Source organism: Chiloscyllium punctatum, chromosome 46 (assembly GCF_047496795.1).
Source record: "Chiloscyllium punctatum isolate Juve2018m chromosome 46, sChiPun1.3, whole genome shotgun sequence".
NCBI classification, from domain to species: Eukaryota; Metazoa; Chordata; class Chondrichthyes; order Orectolobiformes; family Hemiscylliidae; genus Chiloscyllium; species Chiloscyllium punctatum.
The window spans coordinates 34417085-34429975 of record NC_092784.1 but is presented as its reverse complement, the minus strand read 5'-3'; the positions used below and the strand labels follow the sequence as shown (position 1 = coordinate 34429975).

General features: G+C 44.5%; 1 protein-coding gene across 14 annotated transcripts in view; it reads left to right on the top strand.

Annotated features, from left to right (window-relative positions):
* Positions 1-12891, top strand: part of LOC140467942 (EVI5-like protein) — a 340764-nt gene that overhangs the window by 133052 nt on the left and 194821 nt on the right. For all 14 annotated transcript variants that reach the window (XM_072564014.1, XM_072564018.1, XM_072564024.1 and 11 more), the window contains one exon: positions 7000-7171. In XM_072564014.1, the coding sequence (XP_072420115.1) occupies positions 7044-7171 (128 nt within the window). In that variant the 5' untranslated portion in view covers positions 7000-7043. The remainder of the gene's footprint in view (positions 1-6999; positions 7172-12891) is intronic.

Sequence of the window (12891 nt, the reverse complement as noted above, 5' to 3'; positions counted from 1 at the left end):
AGCGTTTGGAGGTGGAGGGGTGACCTTATGGAGGTTTATAAAATCATGAGGGACATGGATAGGATAAATAGATGAAGTTTTGGGCTCCCTGGGATGAGGGAGCCCAAAACTAGAGGTTTAGGGTGAGAGGGGAAAGATATAAAAGAGACCTAAGGGGCAACTTTTTCACACAGAGGGTGGTATGTGTATGGAATGAGCTGCCAGATGAAGTGGTGGAGGCTGGTACAATTACAACATTTAAGAGGCATCTGGATGGAGAAATGAATAGGAAGTGTCTGCAGGGATGTGGGCCAGGTGCTGGCAGGTGGGACTAGATTGGGTTGGGATATCTGGTCAGCATGGACGGGTTGGAGCGAAGGGTCTGTTTCCATGCTGTACATCTCTATGACTCTGTGCCTTGTACATTCTCATCCAAATCATTGATTTTTGTATAATGTCATAAAAGTCCTATGACATTATTTCAAAGCAAGTACAATACTTTTCCCTGATGTCCTGATTGATATTTATCCTTCAGTCACTTTGTGGTAATATCCATACTTCTATGCACACATATAGCTGTTATTTTTCTTTTTTGTTGATGGGATATGGGCATCACTGACTCAGCCAGTATTTGTTACCCTTCCCGAATTACCCTGAAACAGATGGGTGTGAGCTTCTCAAACCACTGCAGTCTTTGAGAGGGAGGAATTTCTACCGTGCTGTTAAGGAGGAAGTTTCAGGATTTTGCCCCAGTGACTGTGAAGGAATATAATTCCAGATTAGGATGTGGAGTCATCTGGAGGGGAAACTGCACATGCTGGTGTTCCCATGCCTCTGCTACCATTGGTCTTCTAGGTGGTAAAGGTTGGAGATTGCTAGGGCCTTGGTGAGTTGCTCAAGTGCACCTTTCAGGTGGTACACATTGCTGCTGATGGACAGCGTATATTCAAGATGGTGGAAGAGTTGCTAATTAACAGGGTTCTTGAATAATGCCAGCTGTTTAAAGCTGCACCCATTCAAACAAGTGGAGAGTATTTCACCACACTGCTGACTGGTGCCTTGTGGATGATGGGCTTTGGGGAGTCAGAAGATGCATTATTCCCATCAGACTTCCTAGCCTTTGACTTGCTTTTGTAGCTTCAGTATTGATTTGGCTAGCCAGTGGTAACCTTGAGGAAGTAGATGATTTAGGTGATGCTGTGCCATTGAATGTCAAGGGGAGATGGTTAGATTCTGCCTCTCTGTCTGTCTGCCTCTCTGTCTGTCTGCCTCTCTGTCTGTCTGTCTGCCTCTCTGTCTGTCTGTCTGCCTCTCTCTTAGACACTACTCTGAGCAACTCCTACAGAGATTCACTTCCAACAACTGCAGTCATTTTCTTTGTACCAGGTATGACTCAAAGCAGCAAAGTCATGGAGATGGACCCTTTGGTCCATGCCAACCAGATATCCCAACCCAAATCTAGTCCCATTTGCCAGCACTTGGCCTACATCCCTCTAAACCCGTCCTATTCATGTACCCATCCAAATGCCTTTTAAATGTTGCAATTCTACCAGCCTCCACCACTTCCTCTGGCAGCTCATTCTGTAATCGTACCATCCTCTGTGTGAAAACGTTGCCTCTTAGGTCTCTCTTAAATTTGTTCCCTCTCATCCTAAACCTATGCCCTCTAGTTCAGGACCCCCCCAACCCAGGGAAAGGACCTTGCCTATTTACCCTATCCATGCCCCTCATGATATAATAAAACTCTATAAGGTCACCCCTCAGCCTCTGATGCTCCAAGCCTAATCAGCTTCCGGCTATAGCTCAAATCCTCCAACCCTGGCAACATCCTTGTAAATCGACAACACGCCGACTGGGTGATCTCTTTGCTGAGCACCTCCAGTCTGTACACAATCAGGTCCCGGACCTTCCCGTGCCTTGCCACTTCAACACCCAATCCTGCTCCCATACCCACATGTCTGTCCTTGGCCTGCTGCAATGTTCCAGTGAAGCTCAATGCAAACTGGATGGACAGCATCTCATCTTCCAACTAGGCACGTTACAGCCTGCCAGTCACAACACTGAATTCAACAACTTCAGATAATTATCTCATCTCGACCCCTCTGTTTTCATTCTGCTCTGTAATTTTATTTCATTTATTTTATTTATCATCTTTTTAAAATATTTTTTTCACTTCTGTACCTCTTATTTCTTGATTGTCTTGCTTCCCATTCTCTCATCACCTTTTTCTCTCCTCTTTCCCCTTTGCTAACCTTCTCCCCTGTTTTCCATTTTGCCTCTGCTCCACCCCTCCTCCCCATCCCCCATATATTTTGTCATAGACTTGAAACATCAGCTCTTTTCTCTCCTTACAGATGCTGCCAGACCTGCTGAGATTTTCCAGCATTTTCTCTTTTGGTTTCAGATTCCAGCATCTGCAGTAATTTGTTTTTATCCTTGTAAATCTTGTCTGAACCCTTTCAGGTTTTGCAACATTCTGCCGATAGGAGGGAGACCAGAATTGCACACAATATTCCAAAAGTGGCCTAACCAATGTCCTATACAACCAAACCATAACCTCCCAACTCCTGTACTCAATACTCTGACCAATAAAGGAAAGCATACCAAACACTGCCACTATCCTATCTACCTGCGACTCCACTTTCAAGGAGCTATGAACCTACTACACTCCAAGATCTCTTTGTTCAGCAACACTCTCCAGGACCTTGCCATGAAGTCCTGCTCTGATTTACCTTTCCAAAATGCAGCACCTCCCATTTATCTAAATTAAACTCCATCTGTCACTCCTTGGGCCATTGGCCCATCTGATCAAGATCCCATTGTACTCTGAGGGAATCTTCTTCGCTATCCTCTACATCTCCAATTTTGGTGTCATCTGCAAACTTACTGACTATACCTGCTATGTTACCATCACTATTGACTCCAGGTTTCTTTGACCACCTCAATGCCACATCTTGTCAAATGCAGTCTTGAAGTTAAAGATACTCACTCAGCTCATCTACTTTCACCTTTCCCACGTTACAAAAGGGACTGTACTTCCTTATCTGCCATGTGCTTTGTGATGTCTGGTGTTTGTGAATGGCACCATATAAATGTGCATACTTATGTTCCATCACCCTGAATCCTGGAGCTGGCTTTGATCTTGAACCAGTTTCCCAGTTGCTCTGCACTGTGGATCACGCATCGCATTCTTTCAAAACAGCTGAAAGGGACACACTGTTCCAGGCTTCACACTGTCATTAATCTGATGTACTGCCAGAGAACATTCAATATAAAGCACCAGAAAAAAAGTGGGAGGTGGGTTGGTGTTATTAACCGAACATGCACCTAAAGCTCTGCTCTATTGAACTCAGCCCCATGTCTTGTGCAGTCACTGTGATACAACATGTCCCTGTGAGCAATGCAGTCACCTCTGTGGCCTTGCTTTCAATGTACAAACTATATTGCTTTCTGAGCTAACTGGTGAAATATTGAAGTGTGAATATTTAATTTGTTTGAAACACTGTCTTGGGAATAATATGCAGTCGTCAGAAAGTCTCTTGGTTATGTCTCCTTCCCACGCATTTGGTTTCATAGAAGCATTGTATCATAGAATCGCGAGTGCAGAAAGAGGCCTTTCAGCCAATCAACTCTGCACTGACCCTCGAAAGAGCGACCCACCTCACATCCCATAATCCCGCAAGGCATTTTTACCAAGCCTGTACATCCCTTGACACTACAGGGCATTCAAGGATGGCCAATCCACCTAACCTGCACATGTATGGACGGTGGGAGGAAGCAAGAGCACCCGGCAGAAACACAAGCAGACACAGGGAGAATGCGCAAACTCCACACAGCCAGTCACTCGAAAGAAACTGAGATCTGGCAGCATCTGTGGAGAGAAACCATGTTAACCATTTTGCTGATTGGATTTTTGTTTGTCCTTTCTCTTTCTCCTCCATCTCTTTTCTACCTCCACACTCCCATTTCACTCTTGATATGTAATTTAATACTATACCCTCTTGTTCTGCACTGACTGCCCAAAGGTAATCGTTTTACAACTCCACCCTCTGAGTGATTGGATTAAACCTATTATCCTAACTGTTTCCAAAATTTGACCCATTATTATCGGTTGAATCTTCGTGTCAATTCTTTGTAACATGGGGTCAACACAAACCACAAAATGCAGTATTTCTAACAGGATCTGTCATGGCTGTATGTAGTGATTCATCACTTCATGTGCCAATATTCTATTAACCATTCTGATAGGTTTATTTCCCCATGCTGTAACTTTGTGATTTCTGTTCACAAACACCAAGATCCCCTTGCTGCTCCATAGTTCCTAGTTTTTTGCCAAATTTCATTTCTACTATGGACTGCAACTGTTTTGTAAGGGAATGGCTTTGTTAACCATTGCCTATGTTAGGAAACAGGTATTACTTGTTCCCCTTTGCTAAGCCCCTCTTTTAATGGTGTGGTTAACTGTGTAGTTACAAGCTCCTTGGGTGTCTCTGCTGTAAATCCACAGTTTGCTGTTGTGGTCTTTTAAGTTGCTACCTTCCTTTTTATCAGTTTAACATGAGATGCATAACATACTCATTCAAGCCCATTTTATAAATATGCTGTGTTTGATCCACATTGGCTGCTTGTTTTGTGTATGCAGCTTTCCAGGTAAATGGAGTTTAGATTAGATTAGATTACTTAGTGTGGAAACAGGCCCTTCGGCCCAACAAGTCCACACCGCCCCGCCGAAGCGCAACCCACCCACAACCCTACATCTACCCCTTACCTAACACTACGGGCAATTTCCCATGGCCAATTCACCTAACCTGCACATCTTTGGACCATGGGAGGAAACCGGAGCACCCGGAGGAAACCCACGCAGACACGGGGAGAACGTGCAAACTCCACACAGAGAGGCGCCTGAGGCAGGAACTGAACCCGGGTCTCTGGCGCTGTGAGGCAGCAGTGCTAACCACTGTGCCACCGTGCCACCCGTAAAAGAGTTAAAAGTGTAAATGAGAAAATTTCATTCCTGAGAGTAACACAGTAATTCAGGGGTTAGCACTGCAGCCTCGGCACCAGGGACTCAGTTTCAATTTGAGTCTTGGGTGACTCTGTGGAGTTGGCATGTTCTGCCTGTGTCTGCATGGGCTTTCCTTGGGTGATCCAGTTTCTTATCGTAGCCCAAATATGTACAGGTTGGGTGGATTGGCTACACTAAATTGCCATGTAGTGTCCAGGAATGTGCAAGTTATGTGGGTTAGCCATGGTAAATGTGGGGTTATGGGAGTAGGGTGGGGGGTGGAGCTAGATCTGGGTCAGGGTCAGTGCAGACTTGATGGGCTGAATGGCCCCTCTCCGTGCTGTTGGGATTTTGATTATCACAGTTATTCCATGTGGCTAGCCAAGTATTTATTGCCCGTCCCGTCCCTAATGACTCTGGGGAAGTTGGTGGTGAGAAACCTCTTGCCCTGCTGCTGTCCTTGGGATAAGGACACCTTGTTGTTAAAGTTGCAGGATTTTGACTTGGTGACAGTAAAAGAACAGTAGTTTCAAGTTTCAGGAATGGTGTTTGGTTTGTTGGGGAATTTGCGAACACAATTCATCCACTTATCTAAGCAAAGGTATACTGGCAATGGAGGCAGCCCAGAGGAATTTCCCTCAGTTGGTTACAAGTCTCGTGTGATTTTTTTTCTGTGAGGAGAGAGGAGTAGGTTGGACTGGTATTCATTGTAGTTTAGAAGGATGAGAGGCAACTTTATTGAAACATTCAGAATTGTTAGGGGGAAATTGATGAGATTGTTCTGAGGCTCATCCACAAGAGGAAACACCGTGTGTAATTTCAGAGTAAGGAATTAGCCATTTAAATCTGATTAGGAGGACTTGTTTTTCCCCCTGCGTTTACTGAATCTGTGGAATTCCTTACCGTAGAGGACTGCAGAGGCTGGGTTAAGTGAATACAAGATTAAGGTGCAGATTTTTAATGCGTAGGGGAATCAAGAGTATGGCAGGAAAGTTTTTAGTTGAGGAATACCAGATCAGCCATGATCTTGAATGACAGAGCAGACGCGATGGGCTGATTGGCCTAGTTCTCCTATATCTTCTGATCTGAGGGGTATTCCTATGCATGTGTTATCCTTGCCCTTCGAGGTGATAAAAGTCTTGAGCTGTCCTGATGAATTGCTATACTGTTTCTTTATAGATGGTGTGCACTGCTGCACTGTGCTTTAGTGGATAGCAGCTGAAGAAGCGACTGCTTTGTTCTGAATGATGTCAAGTTCCTTGATTTGGAGCTGCACTCGTACAGCAAATGGGCAATTTTTCTATCGTACTCTTGACTTGTGCTTCTGGATAATCGACTGACAGGAGATGAGTTGTTCTCTGCAGAAGTTCCAGCCTCTGACCTGCTCTTGTATTAACTGGGCAAAGAAAGAGCTTAAAAATATCTCATTGAAGCATCAGTGTAACAGTTAATGAATAATGCCTGGCCTGTTTATACACTTTGACTGAGCTGCATCAATGTTACCTGAAAACAGAGGCTGTAGGTTTTGTGAATGATAGGTGCTGAAAAAATACTCAGCTCTTTATTCCAAGAAAACCACAAGCGTTAAAATAGTTCACTTCGCATGGTGTAGGGTGGGGAGTCCTTGGGAATTGGATCATTTGATGATGTTTGTTGTTGATACCTGGGAACCCTCGTGATCAGCACTCAAGAAAAAATTGAGGAACTGAGTCACAAAAGTTAAACTTCAATCGATACAAAAATACAGTCTGACTGTGAACTCATTGCTGCTTGAGAGACCTTGTCTTGCACAGGTTGGCAGTGTTTTGCAACGTCAAATTGAATGAATGTCATTCTGAGGATAACACTGTGTAACACATGCCAATGTTATGTATTTGCCTAGTCTTTTCAAGAAGCCTATTAATTAAAGTAATTTTGGTATGATTTACATCTCTTTTGATTTGGTGCAAACTGCTTGACCCTTGTAAAACTGCAGGTTAACTATGTTCATGTTGAGGTATCTCCTTCTCTCCCAGATCATATAGATTTTGCTGCCAATCTGTGTGTTATCTTCTGATGGATGAAGACCCTAACGCTGCAAAGCCTTGTTCCCATGGCGAGTCCTGCGGTCAGTCCTGACTCTTCCTCTTCCGATAACCTCAGTCCAGATGAGCTGGAACTTCTAGCAAAGTTGGAGGAGCAAAACAGGTGTGGATCAGCATCAGCAACAGTACACAACATGATGATACTGTCATATGAGCTAGTTTAATACTGTCATTTAACCTGAACTCAAACTGTGCTAAATACTTGGTCAAGTATGTCGCTTGAGTCTTCATTTTAGTCAAGCTGTTGACTGGAAAGCATGGAATAAAGTGTGATCTGATTGCTTTATGGAGGCCTGTATTTGGGGGTTCATTTCCTGGCCATGCTAGCTGCTTTGCTTACTCTTGTGGTCAATACTATATGCTTTGGTGAAGTATCTTATGTGAAGTATCTTCCCTGTTTATAATTTTTGGCATGCTTCCTGGAAGCTGAACATACCAGTAAAGGTGGTTGCCCCACGACCTGCAGTCATGACCTCTGCTATCACATCATTGTGTGCCATTCATGTTATGGTTCACTAAGGGGCAGGAATTACTTTCCATCAATTTGAAACATTCAAAGTCACTTTCCAATAATAAAACATCAGGGACTTTAAGATAGAAAGCAAAAATAAAATATGAATGTCTTCCATTGTTTTATGGAAAATAATTGCTACTTTGCAGGAGAACTGGCTCCTGTCAATAGCTTGCATGACAATTGGAGAATTGACAAGTGTGATCAGGCTTATTTGACAGGTACTACAGCCTTTTTCTGTTCAAGCACAGAAAATATAGGTGAGAAACATGCAGGCAGAGAGAGAGGTGTGGTTGCACTGGTGAAATGTATGCACGATTGGTTAATATTAACAAATATTTTGATTAGAGGCTACATAGAAGGTGGTATTTTTGGGAGATGGATGGAGAATTGATGGTCAGTGAGATATGCAGTGACCTCCTCACATTTAGAACAGAGGATTAAACCTGTGCTGTACTTTTCTAACGTAAAATAAACTAATTTAACCTCCGTACCCCTCAACTCCCTGCTATCCATGTGTATGTCCAGCAGTTTGCTTCCACCACCACCGCTGGCAACACTTTCCATGCATTCACAACTCTCTTCCTCCTTCTCTCCAGAGAGAAAAGTCCAAGCTTATTCAAGCTTTCTTCATAAGGCAAGCCCTCCAGTCCAGGCAGCATCCTGGTCAACCTTCTTTGTACCCTCTCTAAAGCCTCTGTCTCTTTCCTATAGTAGGACGACCAGAACTGGACGCAGTATTCCAAGTGTGGCCTCACCAGGGACTTGTAGAGCTGCAGCGAAACCTCGCGGCTCTTAAACTCGATCCCCCTGTTGATGAAAGCCAAAATACCGTATGCTTTCTTACCAAAATGAGCAAATGTTTTTACCTGTTGCTCTATGCTCATGAAATCTGTTCCTCTACTCAACTGAGCATTTTACAGCACCAGAACACCTCTGTAGACAGACAGTGGAACAGGTTTTGACTGAGCTGCTTTTGTTTTTAAAGTATTTGAAATTAAAGTATCTTTATCTAACCAAACATCAACAAAATTCTTTATTCTTCAGTGGAATGTGGGCACGAAGGTCAGTGAACTGACTGTCTCATGAGACAGAGGGCAGTTCAGAGCCTTATAGGCCAAACCAGTAAGGTTACCAGATTCTATTCCAATCTTTATCATAACTGACGATGGACAATTGATGTAGTTACAATTAAAGTAGTGATAGTCATACAGCACGTAAACAGACCTGTCAGTCCAACAAAGTCAGACAACTCTGACCTTAACAGGAAATCCAGATACCACCTCTGTAAGGCCACTAACAATGCCAAGAGGCAATACTGGACTCAGCTCGAGATTCAAACCGGCCACATGGATACCTGCTGTTTGTGGCAAACCCTACACTGTATAACAGGCTATAAAGTGAAGCAGAGCAGAATAGCGGACACAAATGCATTCCCTCCCTAATATGCTAAATGCATCTTATGGTCATTTTGAACTGAAGATCAGTGAAACAGTGTCATCTGCCCCAACAGCCTTTGATGCACCTGTTCCTCAGTCAGATCAGCCCTTTTGTGAATGAACCCACAGAAAGTGACTGGCCTGGATGGGGTTCATGACCTTGCATTCATATCTGCATGTACCAGCTGGCGAGGGTATATACTGACATCTTACCTTCTCAAAACTACAATCTGAAGTCCCCACCTGCTTCAACAAAACCACCTTCATTCCTGTACCAAAGAAAATACTGCAGCTTGCCTTAACAATTACTGCCCAGTGGCTCTGACCTCCATTGTTACAAAGTGCTTGGAGAGCTTGGTCATGGCCCCTATCAGTGCAGCTTCCCAACCTGCCCTGATCCCTTTCATTTTGCCTACTGTTGCAACAGGTCCATGACCGACACCGTCTCCATGGCCCACCACCCATCCCTGGAACATCTGGGTGACAAGGATACCTAATTATTAACTACAGATCCTCTTTCAACACTCTACTTCCAACCAAATTAATCTCCAAGCTCAGTGACCTAGGTCTCTGCTCCAACTTATGCAACTGCATCCTCAACTTCCTGAGCTATGGGCAGTGATTAATGAGAATAGGCAACAGCAGCTCCTCCAGTCCTGACTTCATGTACAAGTTTACTGGTGACATCATTGTTGGCCAAATCTCAAACAATATGAGACCAGTATCGAGGAGAGCGAGTGTTTGGTGGCGTAGTGTAAAGATAACAAAACAATCTCCCCTTCAAAGCCGGCAAAATAAAGTACTGATCATTGACTTCAGGAAGCAAGGTGGAGGCTATGCCGCTACATACATCAGTGGAGCATCCAGTTCCTAGCAGTGATGATCACCCACAACCTGAAGGGTACCAGTACCTGAACCTGAGGGGCACCAATATCCTTGGGGGGGGGTTGAAACGAACTCTGCAGGGGCATGGGAACCTAGACTGTGGCTTTAGGGTGCAGGACCTGGAGTGTAGGGAGGTTAGGAACATGGCATCAATCTCAAAGGAGGGTGCCTGTAAACAGGAAAGTGGCTTGAAGTGTGTACACTTCAATGCAAGAAGTATACGAAATAAGATAGGTGAACTCGCAGCGTGGGTTGGTACTTGGGATTTCGATGTTGTGGCTATTACGGAGACATGGGTAGAACAGGGACAGGATTGGCTGTTGCAGGTTCCAGGGTTTAAATGTTTTAGTAGGGTCAGAGGTGGGGGTAAAAGAGGGGGAGGTGTGGCATTGCTTGTCAAAGATAGTATTACAGCGGTGGAAAGGACGATGGATGAAGACTCGCCATCTGAGGTAGTTTGGGCTGTGGTTAGGAATAGGAAAGGTGAGGTCACCCTGTTAGGAGTTTTCTACAGGCCTCCTAATAGTCGTAGAGATGTAGAAGAAAGGATTGCGAAGATGATTCAGGAGAAGAGTGAATGTAATAGGGTGGTTGTTACGGGGGACTTTAACTTTCCTGATATTGATTGGGAAAGCTATAGCTCGAGTACGTTAGATGGGTCGGTGTTTGAACAATGTGTGCAGGAGGGTTTCCTGACACAATATGTAGATAGGCCAACAAAAGGTGAGGCCATACTGGATTTGGTTCTGGGTAACGAACCAGGCCAGGTGTTAGAATTAGAGGTAGGTAAGCACTTTGGGGACAGTGACCACAATTCAGTGACTTTTACTCTAGTGATGGAGAGGGATAAGTGTGCACTACAGGGCAAGAGTTATAGCTGGGGGCAGGGAAATTATGATGCGGTGAGGCATGACTTAGGATGCGTGGATTGGAAAAGTAGGCGTCAAGGCAAGGGTGTAATTGATATGTGGAGCTTGTTCAAGGAGCAACTATTGAGTGTCCTAGATAAGTACGTACCTATCAGGCAGGGAGGAAAGGGTCGTGTGAGGGAGCCGTGGTTTAATAAGGAATTGGAATCCCTTGTTAAAGGGAAGAGGGCGGCCTATGTAAAGGTGAGGTGTGAAGGTTCAATTGAGGCGATTGAGAGTTATAAAGTAGCCAGGAAGGATCTGAAGAGAGAGCTAAGAGCAGCAAGGAGGGGACATGAAAGTCCTTAGTTAGTAGGATTAGGGAAAACCCAAAGGCTTTCTATAGGTATGTCAGGAATAAAAGAATGACTAGGGTAGGAATAGGTCCAGTCAAGGATAGTAGTGGGAAGTAGCGTTTGGAGGCTGAAGATATTGGGGAGACACTGAATGAATACTTTTCGTCAGTATTCACTCAGGAACAGGACATTGTTGCCGATGTGAATACTGAGTCACAATTAATTAGAATGGACGGCTTTGAGATATGTAGAGAAGAGGTGTTGGAAATTCTGGAAAGGGTGAAAATAGAGAAGTCCCCTGGGCCTGATGGCATTTATCCTAGGATCCTCAGGGAAGCAAGGGAGGAGATTGCAGAGTCATTGGCCTTGATTTTTATGTCGTTGTTGTCTATAGGAATAGTGTCAGAAGACTGGAGGATAGCAAATGTGGTTCCCTTGTTCAAGAAGGGGAGAAGGGATAACCCGAGTAACTATAGGCCGGTGAGTCTCACTTCTGTTGTGGGCAAAGTCTTAGAGAGAATTGTAAGGGATAGGATTTATGAACATCTGGATAGGAATAATGTGATCAAGGATAGTCAGCATGGTTTTGTGAAGGGCAGGTCGTGCCTCACAAACCTTATTGAATTCTTTGAGAAGGTGACTAAGGAGGTGGACGAGAGTAAAGCGGTAGATGTGGTGTATATGGATTTTAGTAAGGCATTTGATAAGGTTCCCCATGATAGGCTTCTGCAAAAAATACGGAGGTATGGCATTGAGGGTGAGTTGGAGGTTTGGATTAGGAATTGGCTGGCTGGAAGGAGACAGAGGGTAGTAGTTGATGGTAAAGGTTCATCTTGGAGTGCAGTTACTAGCGGTGTTCCGCAAGGATCTGTTTTGGGACCATTGCTGTTTGTCATTTTTATAAATGACCTGGAGGAGGGGCTTGAAGGTTGGGTGAGCAAGTTTGCGGATGATACGAAAGTCGGAGGAGTTGTAGACAGTGAGGAAGGATGTGGCAGGTTACAGCGGGATATAGATAAGCTGCAGAGCTGGGCAGAAAGGTGGCAAATGGAGTTCAATGTAGGTAAGTGTGAGGTGATTCACTTTGGTAAGAGTAATAAAAAGATGGATTACTGGGCTAATGGTAGACTACTTGGTAGTGTGGATGAGCAGAGGGATCTTGGTGTCCATGTACAAAGATCTCTGAAAGTTTCCACCCAGGTAAATAGTGCGGTGAAGAAGGCATATGGCGTACTGGCTTTTATTGGTAGAGGAATTGAGTTCCGGAGTCCTGAGGTCATGTTGCAGTTGTATAAGACTCTGGTGCGGCTGCATCTGGAGTATTGTGTGCAGTTTTGGTCGCCATACTATAGGAAGGATGTGGAGGCACTGGAACGGGTGCAGAGGAGGTTTACCAGGATGTTGTCTGGTATGGTCGGAAGATCGTATGGGGAAAGGCTGAGGCACTTGGGGCTGTTTTCATTGGAGAAAAGAAGGTTTAGGGGTGACTTGATAGAGGTGTACAAGATGATTAAGGGTTTAGATAGGGTTGACAGTGAGAACCTTTTTCCACATATGGAGTCAGCTATTACGAGGGGGCATAGCTTTAAATTCAGGGGTGGTTGGTATAGGACAGATGTTAGGGGTAGATTCTTTACTCAACGAGTCGTAAGTTCATGGAATGCCCTGCCAGTAGCAGTGGGGGACTCTCCCTCTTTATGGGCACTTAAACGGGCATTGGATAGGCATATGGAGGATAGTGGGCTAGTGTAGGTTAGGTGGGCTTGGATTGGTGCAACATCGAG